The sequence below is a fragment of the Oryctolagus cuniculus genome, chromosome 7, assembly GCF_051225735.1.
Source record: "Oryctolagus cuniculus isolate XC-2025 breed Fujian yellow rabbit chromosome 7, ASM5122573v1, whole genome shotgun sequence".
NCBI lineage: Eukaryota > Metazoa > Chordata > Mammalia > Lagomorpha > Leporidae > Oryctolagus > Oryctolagus cuniculus.
The window spans coordinates 101,290,026-101,310,651 of NC_142873.1; the positions used below are offsets into that span (position 1 = coordinate 101,290,026).

At 39.5% G+C, this 20,626-nt stretch overlaps 1 protein-coding gene across 2 annotated transcripts in view; it reads left to right on the forward strand.

Moving 5' to 3' along the window:
• Positions 1–20,626, forward strand: part of NEGR1 (neuronal growth regulator 1) — a 947,630-nt gene that overhangs the window by 728,683 nt on the left and 198,321 nt on the right. For both annotated transcript variants that reach the window (XM_002715922.6, XM_070078258.2), the window contains exon 5: positions 8,612–8,732. In XM_002715922.6, the coding sequence (XP_002715968.1) occupies positions 8,612–8,732 (121 nt within the window). The remainder of the gene's footprint in view (positions 1–8,611; positions 8,733–20,626) is intronic.

Below are 20,626 nucleotides of genomic sequence, written 5' to 3' on the forward strand. Positions count from 1 at the left end.
CATTTTAATCCTTAATCAAGGAGAAATAAGACAAAGTGTATAGGGTCTGTCTTTCAGAAAAAAAAGATCTTGATTAACTACATTCAAAAGCAGGATATGAATAGAATTCAGGAACATAAAAAGTGATATACTACTCTAGTTTTAATTAAGTTAATATGCATTCAGGAACAAGGCAATGAATTTTTCTAAAAACTAGTTCTGTTTTCTATCTACATCTTAACATGATTTCCTTCTCTAAAAGGGAGCATGGCTCTTTCCTTGTAATAATTCTCGTTTAGTTAATGTGTTTATTGACTGCTCAGTGCAAAGCACTAAGGTTAGCACTTTCTATGAATTGCTTTATGTTGTCTGTACAGCAATCCTGTGAAGCAGTTACTATTTATTTTACAGATGAGAAAATTAGGATTTAATGTAGTTAAGTATTTCTGATAGTGAATGTCGAAGCCACTTTTGTTCAACTACAAAGCAGAATAGTTTACTGTGTTACTTCACCACTGTGCACATGCTTACAACCTCAGGGAAGCTGGAAATGTATTACAAACTGGATTATTTTCATCCTTATAAATGCTGATCAAAGGTTTAATTCAATGTGGAAGTCTATGGTCCAACTATATTTTTATAGTTTAAATTTCACTGGACAAATTCTTTAAAAATTTGTTTCTCATGGCAATAACATGGAGTTGTTAGCTTCTTATAAAGTAAAATTAGTCCATAAGGTAAGGACATTTGGGTGTTTATGCCATGAAAAAATTGTTGATGTTGTAATCTGTTTCTGTGAAATCTATGGCAACCTTGGAAAGATATTTTCCACCTTGAGTTTTAACCTGTCTTCCAAGGAGAAATTTTCATCTAAAACTCATCATCTTCATGCATAATAATGACATTTTGAACACATCCTGGCCGGCGCTAAGACTCAATAGGCTAATCTTCCTCCTGCGGTGCCAGCACACCGGGTTCTAGTCCCGGTAGGGGCACCGGATTCTGTCCCGGTTGCCTCTCTTCCAGTCCAGCTCTCTGCTGTGGCCCAGGAGTGCAGTGGAGGATGGCCCAAATGCTTGGACCCTGCACCCCATGGGAGACCAAGATAAGCACCTGGCTCCTGCCTTGGGATCAGCACCGGCCATTGGAGGGTGAAGCAATGGTAAAGGAAGACCTTTCTCTCTGTCTCTCTCTCTCTCACTGTCCACTTTGCCTGAAAGAAAGAAAGAAAGAAAGAAAGAAAGAAAGAAAGAAAGAAAGAAAGAAAGAAAGAAAGAAAGAAAGAAAGAAAGAAAGAAAGAAAGAGGAAGGAAGGAAGGAAGGAAGGAAGGAAGGAAGGAAGGAAGGAAGGAAAAAAGAAGACATCCTATTTGATACATTCTCTGGTAAGAGGTGGAAATCTTAAACTATTTTGAAGACTGTCCATTTTCATTTTACAAAGCCTGCCTTAGTGTAGCCCATAAATTCTAGACCTTACCAGGGTGGGGAAACTTTTTTCAGCCAAGGGGCATTTGGATATTTATAACATCATTTGTGAGCCATACAAAATTACCTACTAAAATTAGCTTGCTATAGATTTATTGAATTTCGATTTCCACCTGTGGCTACCTTGGCAAGGTGAGACCTAATGATTTCATGGGTCTTATACAAGCCACGGGGCAGATGTTCCCCATCCCTGTTAGACCAAGGTCAATGTGCTTGTGTACCACAGTGTTTTCAAATAATGTCATCCCTGTTGGATAATTTCTTCACCATTTCCTTTTTTTTTTTTTTTTTTTTTTTTTTTTTTTTTTTTTGGACAGGCAGAGTGGACAGTGAGAGAGACAGAGAGAAAGGTCTTCCTTTGCCATTGGTTCACCCTCCAATGGCCGCCGCGGCTGGCACACTGCGCTGATCCGATGGCAGGAGCCAGGTGCTTCTCCTGGTCTGCCATGGGGTGCAGGGCCCAAGTACTTGGGCCATCCACCACTGCACTCCCTGGCCACAGCAGAGAGCTGGCCTGGAAGAGGGGCAACCGGGACAGAATCCGGCGCCCCTACTGGGACTAGAACCTGGTGTGCCGGCACCGCAAGGTGGAGGATTAGCCTAGTGAGCTGCAGCGCCGGCACCATTTCCTTCTCTTTAAGAAGTCTAAATTGACTCCTTTATAGAAACTCTTGTTTATTGTTGAAGTCATTTAATGTGAGACATTCATCAATGTCCATCATTTTGAGGGAAGAAGGTGGTGGTCAGATTGTTTTGAGTTCCAAAGTTTCAATACAACTACCTTGACTTAGTAAGACTAATGAAATAATACTTTAATTCATTCACTTTTTTTTTTTTTTATTTTTAGTCATAGTAAGGCTGCATATAACCAAAACTCACACTGAGGAGGGCAAAAAAAGTAAGAAGATCTTTGTGGCTATTGTCATGTAACTAAGAAAAGGAATCTTGATTAGGCTTGTTGGGTGCCAAATGCAGAGGTTCTGTTGCTTGCACCTGCAGAGCCTGGAGTTTTGGATGAAGAACCTTTCATTATCTTCATCCTGAAATGACTGGCTGAACAATGCACGAAAATAATCCCACTGGGTAAATGAAAAGGGAAGTCTCCTCTTTTTGAGTGTCTAATCACCCAGGTGTTAAATACCCCTTGTTGACCCTTCACAGCTGGCTTTCCCAACATCTGCCCTTGCCTTTTACCTACGTGTATCTAATAACATTCCTCAAAAATGGCTTTTATTTTCACTGTGCAATTGCTTCAGCTCACAGCCATATGCATTTTGGCATAAGGGATGTATGCTTAAATTGCAGCACTGCACATAAATCAATCTATTTCAAAGGATGCCGTTATATTCATGATTTGAGAGACTCAGCATTTTCCTTACTATGTTGGTGTTATTGAACTATTGCCTCTGAGCAGAACAAATAACTATCTCTAAGGAGCAAAAAGTTCCAGAAACACAAATACATGACGATGCATGCCTTTGCCCCTCTATTCCTAGTAAAGGCATCTTCTACACTAATGCAGGTCCAAAATTCACAGAGCAATGGCTGAAATGTGGTGGTAAAAGAAACAGTCTTCAGGAACAATCACCCTGATTTTACTGTCTGATCATCTTTCCAAGAAAGGGCCTAATATGTTTCTTAAAACATAGAAGCTTTTAATGGAAAATGAGTGCTTTGTAAATACTTGTAATTCTCTCTGTCACAGCTCTGGTTGAAGACTTAATGAGTCATAATTGTTCTCAGGTATATAAACTCCAGGCAAATAGATGACCATATCTTTATGGTGCAAATAATTGAAAATTCCTCCTCACATAAAATTAGTGAGTACATTATAACTTATAAACCATGTTCACCTTAAAAGTCATAGATCACATAACCTAAAGTATAAAATAGATTTTGGAGACCTACCAGTTCACTGTTCTAGCATTTTCTGAATATGTCTTCAGCAATGTCAGGCCTACAACTAAAACCTTCTGGAATCTATGGTCCCAAATGTTTGGAAAAGGCTTTGTCCAATAAGAGATTCTTAAGACATACAGAGACATCAAAATCTCTGGAAAGTACTGTAGAAAAGAAATATGATGGATATATTCAGACATTTTTGTGGCCATATAATTCTTTTGTTTATACAAAATAATACAGATCAGGATTGTGTAGACTTAGAATTTCACCAAAAGTCGCCATCATTGCCAGTTCCCTAGAATGTGCTGATTCATGTTCAAAAAGACCAGTGATCTCTCAATTCCTGCCTTTTTAGCATGGTTTGGTCAATGACTTTCTCATGTCCCTAAGGGTTACAACAGCAAGCTCCTAGCTGCCTTGCCTGTCTCCTCTCCTGCTTCATTGCAGAACATGTTCCACACAGCAGCCAGAGAAACTTCATAGAATTTCAATCAAATCATGGTACTCTCCTCAAAACCTTTAAAAGCTCATTTTCTGGGATGTAATTGCAAACCTGTACTATGGACTACCAGATCCACAAAATTTGGACTCCAGCCTCCGTATTGTGTACATGCTTTTCGGGATTCTTCTCAGTCTGCTCAGCAATGATGACCATTTGGCTGTTTCCACCTCCAGCATGCTGTGCATTCAGGACCTTCAGACTTCCTGTTTACTCTTTATTCTGCTAATTTTCTACTGTTAGCTGCCTGGCTCCATTTCTCTGCTCGAGCATTACCTTATCAGAAAGGAGCGTCTGCAACATTTAAATAGCATACTTTACTCTTCCTTTTTCCGTTACCCCGATTTATTTACACCTTAACTTGCATCACTCTGTTGAAATGCTATAAGGGCAAGAATATTGTGCTTTTTGTAGGACTGATGAAGGAGTGAAGAATAAATAAGTGGATGCCCACTCTTCCTCTTAAACAATCATGTCTACAAGATGAACAGCAATAAGCATCAATAATATGAATTTCCATGTCCCCAAGAAAAATCAATAGACGTTTTTAGGTTCAAGTTTATAATGTTAGCCACGAAAGAAATCCATAAAACTCCCCTTTCCATATGAATTGCCCTACATCCCATAGCCCTTTGTTTCTGTCACAACATGCTGATAGGACCAGTTCTTATGCACAGTATTATTAATTTTTGCTTTTTCATTCTTTTCCTCATTTCCATATGACATTTTAGATATCATTCCATTCACAGTGCTCATCATAACAGCCCACGAAACCCTAGATAACAGGGCCATATCCCTTTAGCTTGTGTGGTAAAGCACCTAGTGCTAAGCTGTACGCACACTTTACTGTATAAAAGCTTTTTAATAACAAATTAGGTTTTTATTTCGGTTCATTACGCCTGGGTTTTCAGGCAATGTTCCGGATTTCATGCTTTTGTTTGTAATGAGTCATGCCCCCTTGACAAACAAGAGAGTAATTAAACTAACCAGGTTATCAATAGAAACATGTGATGGATCTCCTGTTGCATATGGTTATTTCATATTCAATAATAGTTGGATATCATAAAAGATTTCAGCCCACTAGTATGACGGGGAGAGTGAGATGAAGCCCTGTGAGAACAATAGGATAATATAATCTTCCCTTACCTCTCACAAACGAAACAGCACCGCAACATTTGGCAAATAAGTGAAGCTTTACTTATAGATATCTTTTGTATATTTTATTGCCTTCTGTAGGTCTTTGATTAACAGAAAAGCTAAAAATTACTAAAGTGGGGGTGGCATTTAGTATACCAGTGAATTCATCATTTGGGATGACCGCACCTCATATCCAAGTGCCTGGGTTTTAAGTCCCAGATTCCTACTGATGTGCACCCTGTGAGAGAGCAGGCCATGGCTCAAGTACTGTGTCCCTGCCACACACATGAAAAACCTGCATTGAGGTTCAGGCTTGAGGCTTCCTTCTGACCCAGCCCTGGATGTTGTGGGCATTTGGGAATTGAAACAGTGGATGGACGATCTCTCTGTCTCTCTGTTTCTCTCTCTTTCTGTCTTTCAGATAAATAATGAATATATTTTTAAAACTTATTGATTCCTTATATTATATTTGTGTTTATATATGTGTATACTGTATATACATCTGTGTGTACAAGTATGTCTGTGTATGAATGTATATTATTTTATTTTTAAAAAGATCATTTATTTATTTATTTGAAAGAGTTACAGAGAGAAGAGAGACAGAGAGAGATGTCTTCCATCTACTAGTTCACTCCCCAGATGACCACAATGGCCAAAGCTGAGCCTGGCAGAAGCCAGGAGCCAGGAGCTTCTTTCAGGTCTCCCGCTTGGGTAGCAGCGGCCCAAGCACTTGGGCCATCCCCTGTTGCTATTTTTAGGGCATTAGCAGAGAACTGGATCAGAAGCAGAGGAGCTGGGACACAGAAAGAATGCCTTTATGGGATGCTGGCATTGTGGATGGCAGCTTTATCTGCTAAGCCACAACACTGACCCCAATCATTTTCTTATTCAAACAAATTTGGTGAGCATGTTTTTCTGTAGATATCTGTTAGATCCATTTGGGCTATAGTGTCGTTTAAATCACTGTATCCTTGTTGATCTTCTGTCCTGTTGATCTGTGTATTTCTGAGAGTGGAGTATTGAAGTCCCCCAGTACTATTGTATTGGGGTCTAAGTCTCCCTTTAAGTCCCTTAACAAATCTTTTAAATAAACCGGTGCCCTATAATTAGGTGCATATACATTGATAATTGTTATATCTGTTTTTCATTTGATCTATTGAATTCTTCACTTCATTATGATTTCTCGTCACTATCACAGTTTCCTGTTGTACTAGTTGTTTCATTTCATTTTGATTCCTCCTTAATATTTCATTTTCACGTGAGAGATTTTCTATCTTGTCCATTAAGGATTTCTGTAGTTCAAGAATTTGTTTTTGAGAACTTCTTAATGTTCTTATCAATTTTTTGAGATCTGCTTCTTGCATTTCTTCTATCTCATCATCTTCATAATCTTGAATTGGGATGTCTTTTTCATTTGGGGGCGTCATAGTGACTTCCTTGTTTTTATTACCTCGGTTTTTGCGTTTGTTGTTTGGCATATTGGAGATATTTGGTTTCTTCACTGTGGTGCTTTTTCTTGTTATACTATGACTCTAGATTAAGTGGACTGTCTGTTTTTGATGGAGTCTTAGAGGCTTGAGATGGGTGTGGCCTGAGAGCTCTGTTTGGTGTGCCAAAGGTGACACTCCCAGGTTAGGCGTGGTAGATCTCTCTCTCTCTCTCTTTCTTTCTTTTTTTTTGATTCAAAAGGGAAGTAATTCCGCACAGCTGAACGAAGTTGGAAGTAGTTAGCAGGCAAATGATACACCCACAGGAGCCAGAGATCAGAAGCTCTTTTCCAAGGACCACACAGGGAATCTGTTCTGCCCTCAGAGTGGGCTCATATTCTCCTTCAGTCTCCCACTGGGTTGCCAAAGATACGGAATTGTAGCATCTCTGGAGAGTACTCACGTGAATTCCGTGAGTTCTCTCCCCCACCGTCTCTTTTTTCACAGTCTCAGTTCAGTAGCACCACAAATTCCTAGGTCCTAATCTCCTTTTTATTCACCCTGCCCAGAGTCAGGTTTTTCTGCTAGGCTCAGGGCCTGTACAGACCTGAGGTCGCTCTGCTTATGACGTATGTCCAAGATGGCGCCTGCTCTTTGTCTTGCTCGCCTTTGAGAGGTGAGCGGAGAGAGAGAAACCCGTGTCCGTATCGGTCACTTTTTTTTCTCTCTCTCTCTCTCTCTTCTAGTTAGCCTGGTGAACTTTCTCCCCCGGGGGTCATTCCCTCTAGTCTCCTCTTTCCGCTTGCCTGCTGGTGTCTCTGGCTATTGCAGTTTGGCTCACCTCACGTTCCTGCGCTGGTGTGTTGAGTCTGCTGCTGGTGCCCCGAACTGTGGGCTCCCACGCTCTCCATGCAGGTCCACTGTGAATCACTAGTTCCAGAAGAGTTTCTTCTGCTGTTTCTTCCCCTACTCTTCCTTGAACCTGCAGTATCTCCACTTTTATTAAACTGTCTTTCCCCGGACTATCAGTGTGCTCCCTTCCTATTCCGCCATCTTGCTAAACTTCTCTTACCTCATTTCTGTAAGGAATTTTGTTTTCTCTTTTTGCTTTGCGATATTGCTTATCAGCTTCCAACATTTTATTTAAACTTCTTGTTGATTACATTTACTATTATAGTCTGTCTTCCAAACTCTGTACTCTCTGGAATGTGAACTTCATCTTGTCTGGAAGTTGACCGCTTTGTGTCTTGAGAAATGCCTGGCGCATTATTGATGGCTCAATCACCATTTGATGAGTAAAGGAATGGCTATATTATTAAAAGCTTTTCAAGCATTACTCTGTGCTAGGCACTATGGTTTCATCTCCTACTATGCAAAATGAATCAGATATTTATCTTACCTTCAGGGAACTGACAAGGAAACTTCGCCTGCCTATAAATAATTACAGTGTAAGAAAGTAAGCCCAGCGTTATCAGGTGAAGCACACGGAGTGGGAAAGCTATTTCCAGCTAGAGAAATAGGGAATAGTATTTAGACAGCGACACCCGAAACAGTGAGAACAGCAAACAGAAGAAATCACACAACAAAATCCTTAAATTGCTAAAGCACAGGGAGTAAGCAAGGAAAAAGTAAATATTGATAAAGCCCTGGCTTTCAATCAACAAGCCTGACTTCAAATCCCAATTCTGCAAGTAAGGAGCTGTGTGACCTTAGACAAATTATCTAACCTCTCTGAACTTCAGCTTTCATTTGGTAAAATTGCGAAAATATCACGTAGCTTTGAGTATTATTGTGAGGAAATCATATTCATAAAGCACCTAGCCCAATGACTGGCTCCCAGTGATCACTCAATAAATGAGAGCTATCATAGGAGTGTAGTTTGACTGGAGTACAGATGAAGTGTTCCCCCACACCAATACCATTTTTCCAATAGGAAGCAAGGCCAAAATGTATTGCATTTACTCTGCACTCTCTGGGAACATTCATCTAATGTCCAACTTGAAAAATGAAGCTGAAAATGACTAGTCTTGTATTTGAAGCATAAAACACAGAAAATGTGATGTATTGGCCTATCAGGCATAAGATTGCTTTGAATATAGAAGGAATAAAAATATATGTGTGTTATATTTCTGCTGAAGATTATTTTTCCTTACCCACCAGGTTTTGTCTGCTTCTTTTTCAGTTGCTCCTACGATTCAGGAAATTAAATCTGGCACTGTGACCCCTGGACGCAGTGGATTGATAAGATGCGAAGGTGCAGGTGTGCCGCCTCCGGCGTTTGAATGGTACAAAGGAGAGAAGAAGTAAGGACTTTGTGATTATTACTGTGTTTCAAGCACTTTGAGCTAATGTGTTTGTGTTTCAGATACTTATTTCGAGCAATTTCTTTAACTGGTTTGAATGATTCTCAGAAGCCTCCTAGCAGGCAGGCAAAGGGAAGGGGCCCACGTGGGAGGGATGAGTAGCTAATAGCTTTCCAGAAGAAATGTCCACATTGGTTTATATAATCTCAGAAATGTCTCAAAAATCCCCCATCACTGATGCATTTCGCTTCTTTCCCTCCCTTCTGAACAGCACACGGTTGTGTGCTGGCAAGCGTGTTTACTTGGGAAGTAACCCAGCCTCTAAAGGACCTGGGCACAGCCTCCATGAGAGCACTTCAGAAGCAATAGGAGCGGCTGTCTCTGTCTGGCTTCTTTGAAAAGCCTCAACCTCTTCACCTGCCTCACACTCTCACAAGATCATTTAACATGTTGTTTTATAGGACACTGTGTTTTAGATATTCTCTCACTAAAGAGGCTGTAGGGGAGATAAAATATATGGTTAAAGGATGAGCCAAAGGGAGTTAGAAGCTCCTCCAGCTTCAGTACTGAGTGATTGTTCCCTTGAGAAGCCCCAGCAGCCTTGGCAAGAACTATTGAACCACAGAAGATGGGATTTGACAACATTCTCTTTAATCTCAACCAGTAGACTTGTTCAAACCTCTTCAACTGCTTTTATCAAGCTCTGGAAAATGGATGAGCCCCGGGGGTCTAAAGGAAGATGCCAGGCTGAGGAGCGGAAATCACCTACTCTAGGTGTATTCTGTATCACAACTAGGTAGGGCCATACTCAAGAGAATTTTAGGGTGAACTATATGAAATTGCCATTTAAAGATTTATTTATCTATTTGGAAGGCAGAGTGAGAGAGAGATCGATCTTCTATCTGCTGTATCACTCCCCAGATTGCCACAATGGCAGCTGGTACAGGCTTAAGTCAGGATCTTGGAGCTCCATTCCAGTCTCCCACATGGGTGGCGGGGACCCAAGTATGTGCTGACTCAAGTGGAACAGCCAGAACTTGAACCAGCACTCTGATATGTGATGCCAGCATAATAGGTGGCAGCTTAGCTGTGTCACGATGCTAGCCCGAAATTGCCATTTTTAAGTTAAAAAAGAAAAACCAAATATTGAAAATTTCACACTGTTCAACATAATCTTTGGGATTTATGTTACACATCCTTGGCTGACAACTAATAACAGCAAATTATAAACAAAAAACTGATGAAATCATATGACTTAGATTTTGCCACAGTAGAAAAGAGCAGATGTGATATTAGCAGGTACTTTGTTCCTGAAATTGAATCAAAAGATAATTTGAGGATAATAGTCTCCTTGTTCAATATAAGACTTAATAATAAAGGCTATTTTCATAACAATCTCATTTGTGCTGAATAAGTCTGATTTTACCTAAAAATTTTTCTGGTATTTGACATGGAACCTCTTCAATAATTTAGGTTATTCTGTTTTAAATTATTTTCATTTTAAATTACATGTAATAATTAAATATAGGGTATGCTATGATAATTATATATATACAGATATGTGTTTATATTATGTACAATGTATAATGATCAAATAAGGACAGTTAGCATTTCCATATTTATATAAAATCACCATTTATTTGTATTCAGAGACTTAAGATTCCTCTTTTAGTCCTTAATAAAATATATTATAAATTTATGTAAACTATATTCACCCTGCTGTGCTGTAGAACACTAGAACAATTCATGCTTTTCACTAATTCTAAAAATGCATCTTGGTGGTTTTGTGGAATATTCCATCTTTTATGTACTGAAAATGAGATAAACTGATCTGTGATCACCCTCATCCCACTCTAAGATTATAATCATATATCTGCCAATATAATCTTTCTCAAATGCTGAAACATCAGGTTGAAAAGTTTTCAGTTTGTGATTGTCTAAATGGATGCATATGCTTAAGAGTGGTTCTCAGTCCTTTGAATGTTTCAGATCCTTTTGTCCAAACACAATCTAGACAGTCCAAGAAAATATCTGTGAACACAGTGCTTGTCTAGAATGAATGGGACCTCAACTCCACCTACTTAGAACCTTTGCCTTAACTAGAATCTCTTTGCAGGAGCTTTCTAAATCCCTAGTTCTTCACAAGCAGTATAAATAATACTGACCTAAACAATTTTATAATGACTCTAAAAGCCACTTTTTAATCTGTGTCATTAATTTTTTAGGAGCTAGAAATCAAAATTACTCTGCATTGTCCAAATGAGAGCTCCTTTATTAAAGGCTATTTTGTTTCTAATATTTTGTAAAGTGATGACTGGATTTTTTATTTTCCCTTTTCTTTTCCCATATTTTTCTAAAATCAGCAAACATTGTCAAAAAATCCTATAATAATCCTCCTTCTTCTCTTTTTTTGGCCTGTAGTAAATACACCAAAGAGCCTAATGGTGCCCATAATCATAGTTTCAAGGATTTTTTTTTTCTTTGCCTACTGAAGAGATACACGATAGCTTTTATTAGATTTTCAAAGGAATTCAGAACCACTTGCTAACAAGGAAAATGTAGATTGATTCTCTTCTCCCACACCCTTACACACTTAGGGAAAATCTAGCAGCTGTGAAAAGCCAATGCACTTGTGAAAGGCAAACATATTTTCAGTTTAGGGTAAAGTATATATTCATCATTTGTGGAGCTGCATTTGAGGGAATATCTAAATTCTTGAAATCAGTAGAATAAATAATTTCCTCTTGAAACAATAGTAAAACGAAGTTGAGTATATGCAAGGGAGTAGGAGAGAGAAGGATTCTAGTAACTGAGGAGTTACCACACCCAATAAGTGGATCATCAAGGCCAGGCCATTCAAATACTTGTTGGCCTCATCAAAATGAAAAACTCCCTTTTTAAAGAACACCTGCTATTTGACGTGTGGTATTCTAAATGACTAGCAAAGACTAACTCATTTTATTTTTATACCAAATCTATCCAATCGATATTATTCTGTCATTTGCTTGGGAAAACCAAAACACAGAGTGTTTTTGTTATTAGTGGCAGAGTGGAGATTTAAATACAAGAAGTTTTATAGGTCTTCATGCAGAGAGGCCTATACAATGACACCTGGTATAGTTTATGGCCTTTAAGAGTGGACATTTAGGCTAATAGTTCACCTTCTAGATAAGACACTTCATCCTATATCAGAGTGCTGGGGTTCTGTTCCCAACTTCAGCTCTTGACTCAAATTTCTCACTGGTTCAGACTCAGGGAGGAAATGGTGATGGCTCAAGTAACTGGTTCCTGCCTCTCATATAAGAGAACTATATTGACTTCTCAGCTCCCACCTTTATCCAGGTCCATTCCCAACTCTTGCAGTCATTTGGGAAGTGTACCAATAGATGGGAGATCTCTCTTCTGCTCTTGTTCTCTCACTCTCTTGCTCTGTCTCTCAAATATTTTTTTTAAAAAAGAATAAAATAAAACACTAAAGCAATTAAAAGTCAAAATAAAAGTATATTAGAAAAGTTGTAATGTCAGTGTTAAACAACAAGGATAAAGTCATTTTGTTGCTAATGGATTTGCAAAATAAGAGATTGCACATACAAATAGTCACTTGTAATTTTCTAGTTTATTTCGTCAAGGACATAAAAAGAGAATCCAGGTAGATAAACAGAAGAAAGAGATACAGCATATTTCAGAGTTCTGTTCTTGACATCTGTGGCCCCTAATAAGGAGCATGAAGTTGGCATAAACCCTGTCAGAGTCGAGTAATTTGGCAAGCTCTGGAGAAGTTCATTTTCTGAGAGACCTTTTATATTTGGGGATTACATAAATAATCAGAAACAACTTAAATTTCTACACTTTTCTGTAAGGGAATGTTTATAAATATCTTCCCATAAACCAAGATGCAAAGCCAGATCTCAATTCAGACCAATAGAAACAACCAACCACAAAGAGTAGAGGCAGCCCCTGAACCTCCGCAGCCGCTCTCCCACACCCTGTGAGGTTCACTGCTCTGGACTGAGAATAATCAGCTTGAACCCTTTCAAAGGGAACCTGTAAAATTAAGCACAATTTAAAGAAAAGAAACATATACTTACTGAGGAAAAAAAAAACACTTTCCAGGTCCTTTAAATTCTTTCATCTCATTTATTCCTCAGAGCTCTGTGAGGTAAGATTTATTATCCTCAATTTACGGATGACAAAACTGCAACACAAGAGTCTTAAAATAACCTGTGTGAGAGCACTCTGCTTTAAGCTGCCATCAGGACACATTTTAGATCTGTCAGTCTCTCAGCCCATATTCTTTTCCTTCTGTGTGCTGCCACTAATCTATTACTAAGCAACAAATTAACCCAGAACTTAGCAGCTTAAACCAATAGGCGTTTATTATCTCCGACAGTTTCTGTGGATCTCAAAACGAGAGGCGGTTTGGGTGGTTGTTCACAGCTCAGGGTTTCTCATAAGGTGGCCACTAAAGATGTAGCTTGGTGCTGGGTGAAGGCTTGACTCCAGCTGGAGGATCTGCTTCCTAGGCAGCGCACTCACGCGCTCCTTATTGGTGGGTGAGCAGTTTGCCAGGTAGACATCTTCTAAAGGGTTGCTTACATTTCTTTCTGACATGGCAATGCACTTCCAGAATTAATGGTCCAGGAGACAGCAAGCTAGAGGCTGCCATATATCTTATGATCTCATCTCAAAAGTCAGGCTCTGTCATTTCCAAATATTTTATTGCCTATCCAGGGCAACCCTATTCAATGTAGGAGGAGACATGGGTATCAAGACGTGAGACTCATTAGAAGCCATCTTCCAAGATAGCCTCCTACACCACCTCTCTAGTGGATGAACTCATGATGTCCTATAATAGAAATGTTAGCCGCTTGACTTTGAGTGTACTGTACTACAGAGGTAAGCATCACAGAAGCATCAAAAGTCAAACATTTCTTATTAAAACGGTACCCCTTGTGCCGGCGCCACAGCTCACTAGGCTAATCCTCTGCCTGCGGCGCCGGCACACCGGGTTCTAGTCCTGGTCGGGGCACCGGATCTGCTGTGGCCTGGGAAGGCAGTGGAGGATGGCCCAAGTGCTTGGGCCCTGCACCCGCATGGGAGACCAGGAGAAGCACCTGGCTCCTGGCTTTGGGTCAGCGCAGAGCCGGCCTATAATGGCCATTTGTGGGGTGAACCAACAGAAGGAAGGCCTTTCTCTCTGTCTCTCTCTCCTACCTACTCTACTTGTCAAAAATAATTAAATAAAAACTAAATAAAATTTTAAAAAATGGTACCCCTCTGTTTAAGGTAGTCATTTTTAATACCATAATCTCTTTCAGCATACCTGTCAGGGGCACTCGCAATAGGCATAATTTGTCTCCATATACATTGAGAAAATAAGAATTTAATGTTCAATTACATACACAGTCAAGATTTTTAATATTTTTATTGACAATGTACAAGATTGATATGAGGAAATACATGCCTTAAATGCAGTGAAAGGATGATTTCAGAACGTCCAAAGTAGCATTAAGCAAATAATGTCTTTGATGACATGAAATTAAATCATTCTATTTCTTGAGAACAGTAAATTCACTCAGGGTTAAGGATAATAACATAAATTAAATTGTAATGGGCTGATGTTTCAGCCAGCACTACAGAAGTATGTGTTTTTAATCACTTTGTGGAGAGGATATTTCCATCTTGTCTTAGATCTGAATTATGCTGTCGACTTGCCTACTCTTTTAGATTTCCTTAAATCCAAATCTGAAACATTGAAAGTCATGCTTTCGGTTTCTCATGACCAATTTAACTGCCGCAGGCTTGTAGGTGATAAATAGGCTAATTAGCATGATTTAATTACCCTGAAATACATCTCTCTCACTTTCTCTCTCTATATATATACACATATATATGTATTTATTTTTTAAATATATGCAAGTATTACTTTACAATTCAAAATGAAATATTAAATAAACAAATATATTTTAAAATAGTGTTTAATACATTTTGCCTGCTTTTTAGGCACAGGATCCATAATAGCAAAGCTTTTTGGAATTCCTTAATTGCAAATAATGTTTTTTAATCTTTCAGCATCATTTAAGATAGATCTGTAAAAGTTACAAATTAAGTAAGTATAATAAATCACATCCATAAATGAAAAGCAGATATATAGTAAAACATTTAAAGATTATCATAAAACCAACATGTACTTTAAAAGTGGAATGTTTCGCATTTAAAAGTATGGGACCTATAAGAGCTTGACTTTTTAACAAATATATTTCCAACAGTCTGTGCAATTTAAGTGCAGAGAAAATGTGATGACATGTGCAATTTTAACTTGGTTTGAAGAATTCTTTATCCATGTGCATAAAACATGCATGTGCAGAGATGTACAAAGTGTATATGGGTACCACTGAATGGGTAAGGAAGTGATTAAAATCACCCGTGTAGAGTATGCATGGTCACTTTACACAGAAACAGGATGAACTTTTTTGGTCAGGTTAATGTTAGGTTTCACTTCAAATAACCATGTCTAATTTTTGATTTTTTTGGAGATGAGAAATCAATAACATGTAATGAGCATTCCTCTCCTCTTTCTTGTTCTTGATATTTACTTCCTGGTTAGGTAGACTATGAATTTCACTGAAGTGTTCACCGCATTAAAAGAATATAGGAGAGAGGGTTTTCTCCTCTTATGTTTTCAAGGAAACCAGCAAAATGAATTAAAATATTTCTTTCTGTGTATTGTCAGTGATCCTCTTGCTTTGCTATTTTTCACATGATTAATGTCACACATTACATTTACAGAATAATCGTGATTCCAAATTACTTTCATAGATGATAGTTCTGCAAAATGGGTACGTTGTATGTTTCACTTATGTAGAGTTAATTCTCTACATGAGAGAAATAGGAAATGAGATAAATGTATAATTTAAATGCCTTGACTTACTACTCTATTCAATATGAGTCTCAAAGGTACATATATATTTACATACATACTCCTTTCGTTGGTCTTAATTACAAATATTTCTGATAGTATGAGCATCTTTCAATGAAAGTGAAGTTCTAATGTTAAACACGTGTGTGTGTGTGTGTGTTTTAAGATTTATTTATTTATTTGAAATGCAGAGAGAGAGAGAGAGAGAGAGAGAGAAAGCTCTTCCAACCACTGGTTTGCTCCCCAAAAGGCCACAACAACTGGAGCTGGGCTGATCTGAAGCCATGAGGCACGAGCTTCTTCCAGGTCTCCACTTGGGTGCAGGGGCCCAAGCACTTGGGCCATCTTTTATTACTTTCCCAGGCCACAGCAGAGAGCTGGATCAGAAGTAGAGCAGGTGGGATTTGAACCGGTGCCCATATGGGATACTGGCAATGCAGGTGGTGGCTTTTCCTGCTACGCCACAGCGCTGGTCCCTAAACATGTGTTTAATATAACATGTCTCTAGCCAAGCGAGTGGGATGCCGGGTTCTAGTCCCGGCTGCTCCTCTTCCAATCCAGCTCTCTGCTGTGACCTGGGAGGGTGGTGGAGGATGGCCCAAGTGCTTGGGCCCCTGCACCCGCATGGGAGACCAGGAGGAAGCACCTGGCTCCTGGCTTTGTATCGGTGTAGCGCCAGCTGTGGTGGCCATTTGGGGGGTGAACCAACAGAAGGAAGGCCTTTCTCTCTGTCTCTCTCTCTTGCTGTCTATAACTCTGTCAAATAAAAAAAAAGTACAAAAAAAATATAACAAGTCTCTAAAGCAAAAGCCAACTACTTTGCTGCTCACCATGGATGGTCAGGAATAAACATCAAACAGCAACATTTTGGAAGTCATAATTCATGGGTAAAATGTATAATTTGGCAAAAGCTAACAATATATGCACACTGACTTCTTTACATATATATGCTTTCCAACTAGTATATTGCAATCATCAAATGACTGACAACAGATAAAATTTATAAGAAAATTTCAGTATAAATTGGCATTCTGTTGTTTTCTTCTTACATTCCAACAGGTCATTTTGAACCCACTTTGGCATACTTGCCCTCCATTTGGAGACTGCCATGAAGTGTGATGATTTAACGTAAGGAAGTTTAAGGAACTTTCAGGGACAATTTTCACAACATGCAGCTTTTCCTCTACATGCTGACTTCGCAGTTTTATAACCTATATGATTTAACTTACTATATAGTATTTCACTCATTCTTTGTATATTTCTAACCAGATTACACCTGAGGAGAAAACTATTTCTCATAAAGGTGAAATGACTTGTTGAAGGGAACGGTGAGATGAGAAGTAAAAACTAATTTCCTGACTCTCGTGTCAGGAGCTCCCTCTCCTAGATTGAATACTATAACTATGATGATTCAGAAAGGACTCGAAATATATTCTCTTTTTCCTTCAGAGTAGGCAGTTACCATAATAGGTGGTTACATGTTCTTGATTTAAAAGGATGCTACAAATTATCTTATTACCATTTTAGGTTAACATGATCTTCCCTGATCTTCCCTGCTGTCTTGAAATGCTAGTTTTTCATTCAACAAATATGCATTGCACACTTGTCATGTATGAGATAATTTGAAAACTTGAAAAGAAATTAAGTCCCTGCATGGAAGGAACTTGTGTTCTACTGTGATCACCTCATATCTATCTATCTATCTATATATCTATCTATAAATATATTACTAGATATTTTAAGATTTGTCTATTTATTTGAAAGGCAGAGTTACAGAGAGGCAGAGGCACAGAGAGAGAGAGAGAGAGGGTCTTCTATCTGCTGTTTACTGACCAAATGGCCTCAATGACTGGAGCTGGGCTGATCTGAAGCCATGAGCCAGGAGCTTCTTCCAGGTCTTTCATGCGAGTGCAGAGAGCCAAGGACTCGGGCCATCTTCCACTGCTTTCCCAGAGAGCTGGATTGGAAGTGGAGCAGCCAGGACTCAAACCAGTGCCCATATGGGATCCCGGCACTGCAGGTAGTGGCTTTACCTGCTAGGCCACAGCACCAGCCCCCCCCCCCGTTATTTATTATTTGTTTATTTATCTGTTTGTTATTTCATTATTATTATGATAGTTCACTCCTTTTAATAGCCTATGTCTTAGCAGTACACCTCGTGTCAGCTCAGTGATGACTTTGTCATCTGAAGGCAGGGAAAAGAGTAAATCTGTGAAAGAACTGAGAGCATATTAATTTAACTACTAGGAACTGGGGATCCTATACTCAAGTGAGAAACATATACATGTTATTAGATTTAAAACAATGGACCAGGGGCCAGCACTGTGATGCAGCAGGTTAAAGCCCTGACCTGAAGCATTGGCATCACATAAGGACAGCAGTTCATGTCCCGGCTGCTCCTCTTCTGATCCAGCTCTCTGCTATGGCCTGGGATAGCAGTAGAAGATGGCCCAAGTCCTTGGGCCCTGCACCCACATGGGAGACCCGGAAGAAGCTCCTGGCTCCTGGCTTCGGATTGGTGCAGTGCTGGCTGTTGCAACCATCTGGGGAGTGTGGAATGAGTACTAAGTAAGAAAATCCTAAGGGAAAGCTGAGTGGAATCCTTGTGAATGTAAACAGAGTTCATTCAACTCAAATCAATGATTAAGGAATGTTTCAAGGACAACGTACATTTGTGCTGGATACCGAATGACTAACAGCACTTTCCAACGTTGAAAGGGTTGAGCACACCATAAGGAAGGAAGAACACGGTCAGTGTCATATAACTGAGAGCTTGTTTTTGTCAGCTGGTGTCAGATATGAAATCACATTTTAACAAGAGATAAGGCTGGAAAGAAACCTGCCACAAGACTTGAAGAGCCTTAAGCGTCCTAAGACATTGGTACTGAAGTTCATGTTTATTGAAAAACGATTCAGTCCTTGTCTTCATGAAACATTTCAAAGAAAAACTGGGAGGAATATGGGAAAGCTAAAGTATGGCTGCAGCTAGGTTAATTGGCTGTGTGACTAAAAAGCAAGGGGGAAATACAGCATTTATGTGTTTCAGTGATTAGTTATATACAAGGAAAGGCAAATTTGAAGATGCTTTGTTTTCTATCTAGATGGTACTTGGGATCGGTTGCTCGGGGTTCTTGTCTTCAAACAACAAAGAATGCAGATGTGAGACAGAGAGCAGTAAGCAGTGCTAGCGAAGTTTAATGAAGAGAAATCACGAAGAGTACACCTGACAGACCAGGCGGGCATCTCAGTAAAGAAGTGAGAGTGCAGTCTGCCTTCAGACTGGAGTTTTTATGGATGCTGTATGTGGGTCTTCTTTCTCCTCCCCCTAAACTCTTTCCGCAATATTGCTGGATGGAGGACTTTCTGGGTGTGGGAACTTCATAATCGTTTCCTTAGGAATGGGTGGATAAGAGTCCCCTAAGCTGAGCCTAAGGTGGGGGGACTGGGACCCACCCAAACAGATCATTGAACAATGGCAAGCCTTTTGATATGTAAATACTGATTTGCTGCCAAGGCATTGTCTCCTGTTCCGTTACACAGAAACTCCCATTTTGCTTTTTGGACCCTCACACTCATGTCTACCTAGCTCCCCCAATGTAGATAATGAGGTGAATGATGAAGCTATTACTAAGGTTGGGACACAGAAAAAGAAGTTTGGGAGGGGCCTTGCTGAGTTTGGTTTAGGACATAATAAAATCAAGGTGGAATATTGCATTGAGCTAGAATTTGATTGCATTCTTAAAATTCATAGTGAAAATTCCAAAACAAGTACTTGATGTTATCACTTTATACATGAAACCCATCAGTGACCCTTCATTGCTTTGTACGGCGTGGGAGAACTTCATGGGCTGGTCCCTGTTTTTCTCTCTGTTAATAAGTCATGTCAGTCTACCCTTTCACAGTTGGGCTATAGCCATCCTCTTTAGTTCTCAAACTGTGACATGTTCTTTCTCTTTCAGTCATCTTCACATACTGGCCCCTTAGTTTATAAGATCCTTACACACATACCTGTTGCTGGCTCCCTTTGACTGGCTGCCGTCTACCAACTAGTCCTTTACTCTCAGCACCCTGAGCGTTCTCCACCTGGGGAGGAAGCTCTCCATATGTACTCAGGTGCTCACCTCTGTCAAAGTTCTTATCAATCTAGACTCAATTTCTTTCACTTGTTCTTCTCTCCTACTAAATTATGGCCTACCTGGAAGAGAAGATCTTGCCTTGTTCACTAACATGTTTCCCACATCTAACATGGAGTTTGAACAGAATAATACACTCTATTATGAGAAAGAGTTACAGTCTTAATAATTACAAATTGGAATTGTTGTAGGCAGACATAAAGGATAAAATTGATCAGGTTTGTGAGCTGGAAGACCACGCCTTCACCACGCCCCTGTGGTTACCTCATGCCCCTACCTAACCACACCTGTATGCTCACCAGCCAATCAGACTAATTAACCACACCCCCTTGGAAGTGGATTAAAGGCCTGGGACACGGTGGGTCCAGCCCCTTTTTTGGCCCTTTTGGCCTTCTGCCTCTTTGGCTATTGTGGCCTCAGGCCACCTGCTCCTGGGTGTGAACCCAGATTTCCCTCTCTTTTAGATAGGGCCCTCACTCTCCTATGCATTTCTCTGATTAAGTAAAAAGCTTAAAAACTTATGCTGCTTCATTCATTTGTGCAAATATTCAGAATTCTGTGAATATTAGGCAAGAACCCACACAGGCTCATTAATATTGGGAATTTATTAATAAGCACATGGTAATATAAATGGCACCGCATATTCTGATATCAGGCTCATTCTTATTTCAATACACATTTAAACTGCTAAGAGAATATTAGTACAAATGGATCCTGTCACCTTGGTTTGCAGGTCATTTGTAAACTCCATGTGTGATAAGAGAAAGGAAGGAAGCTGGTTTCTCTTGATCAATTCTGGCTTCCCAAGCTTTCTTCTTTCTGAATGTAGTCTAGGCAAAGTG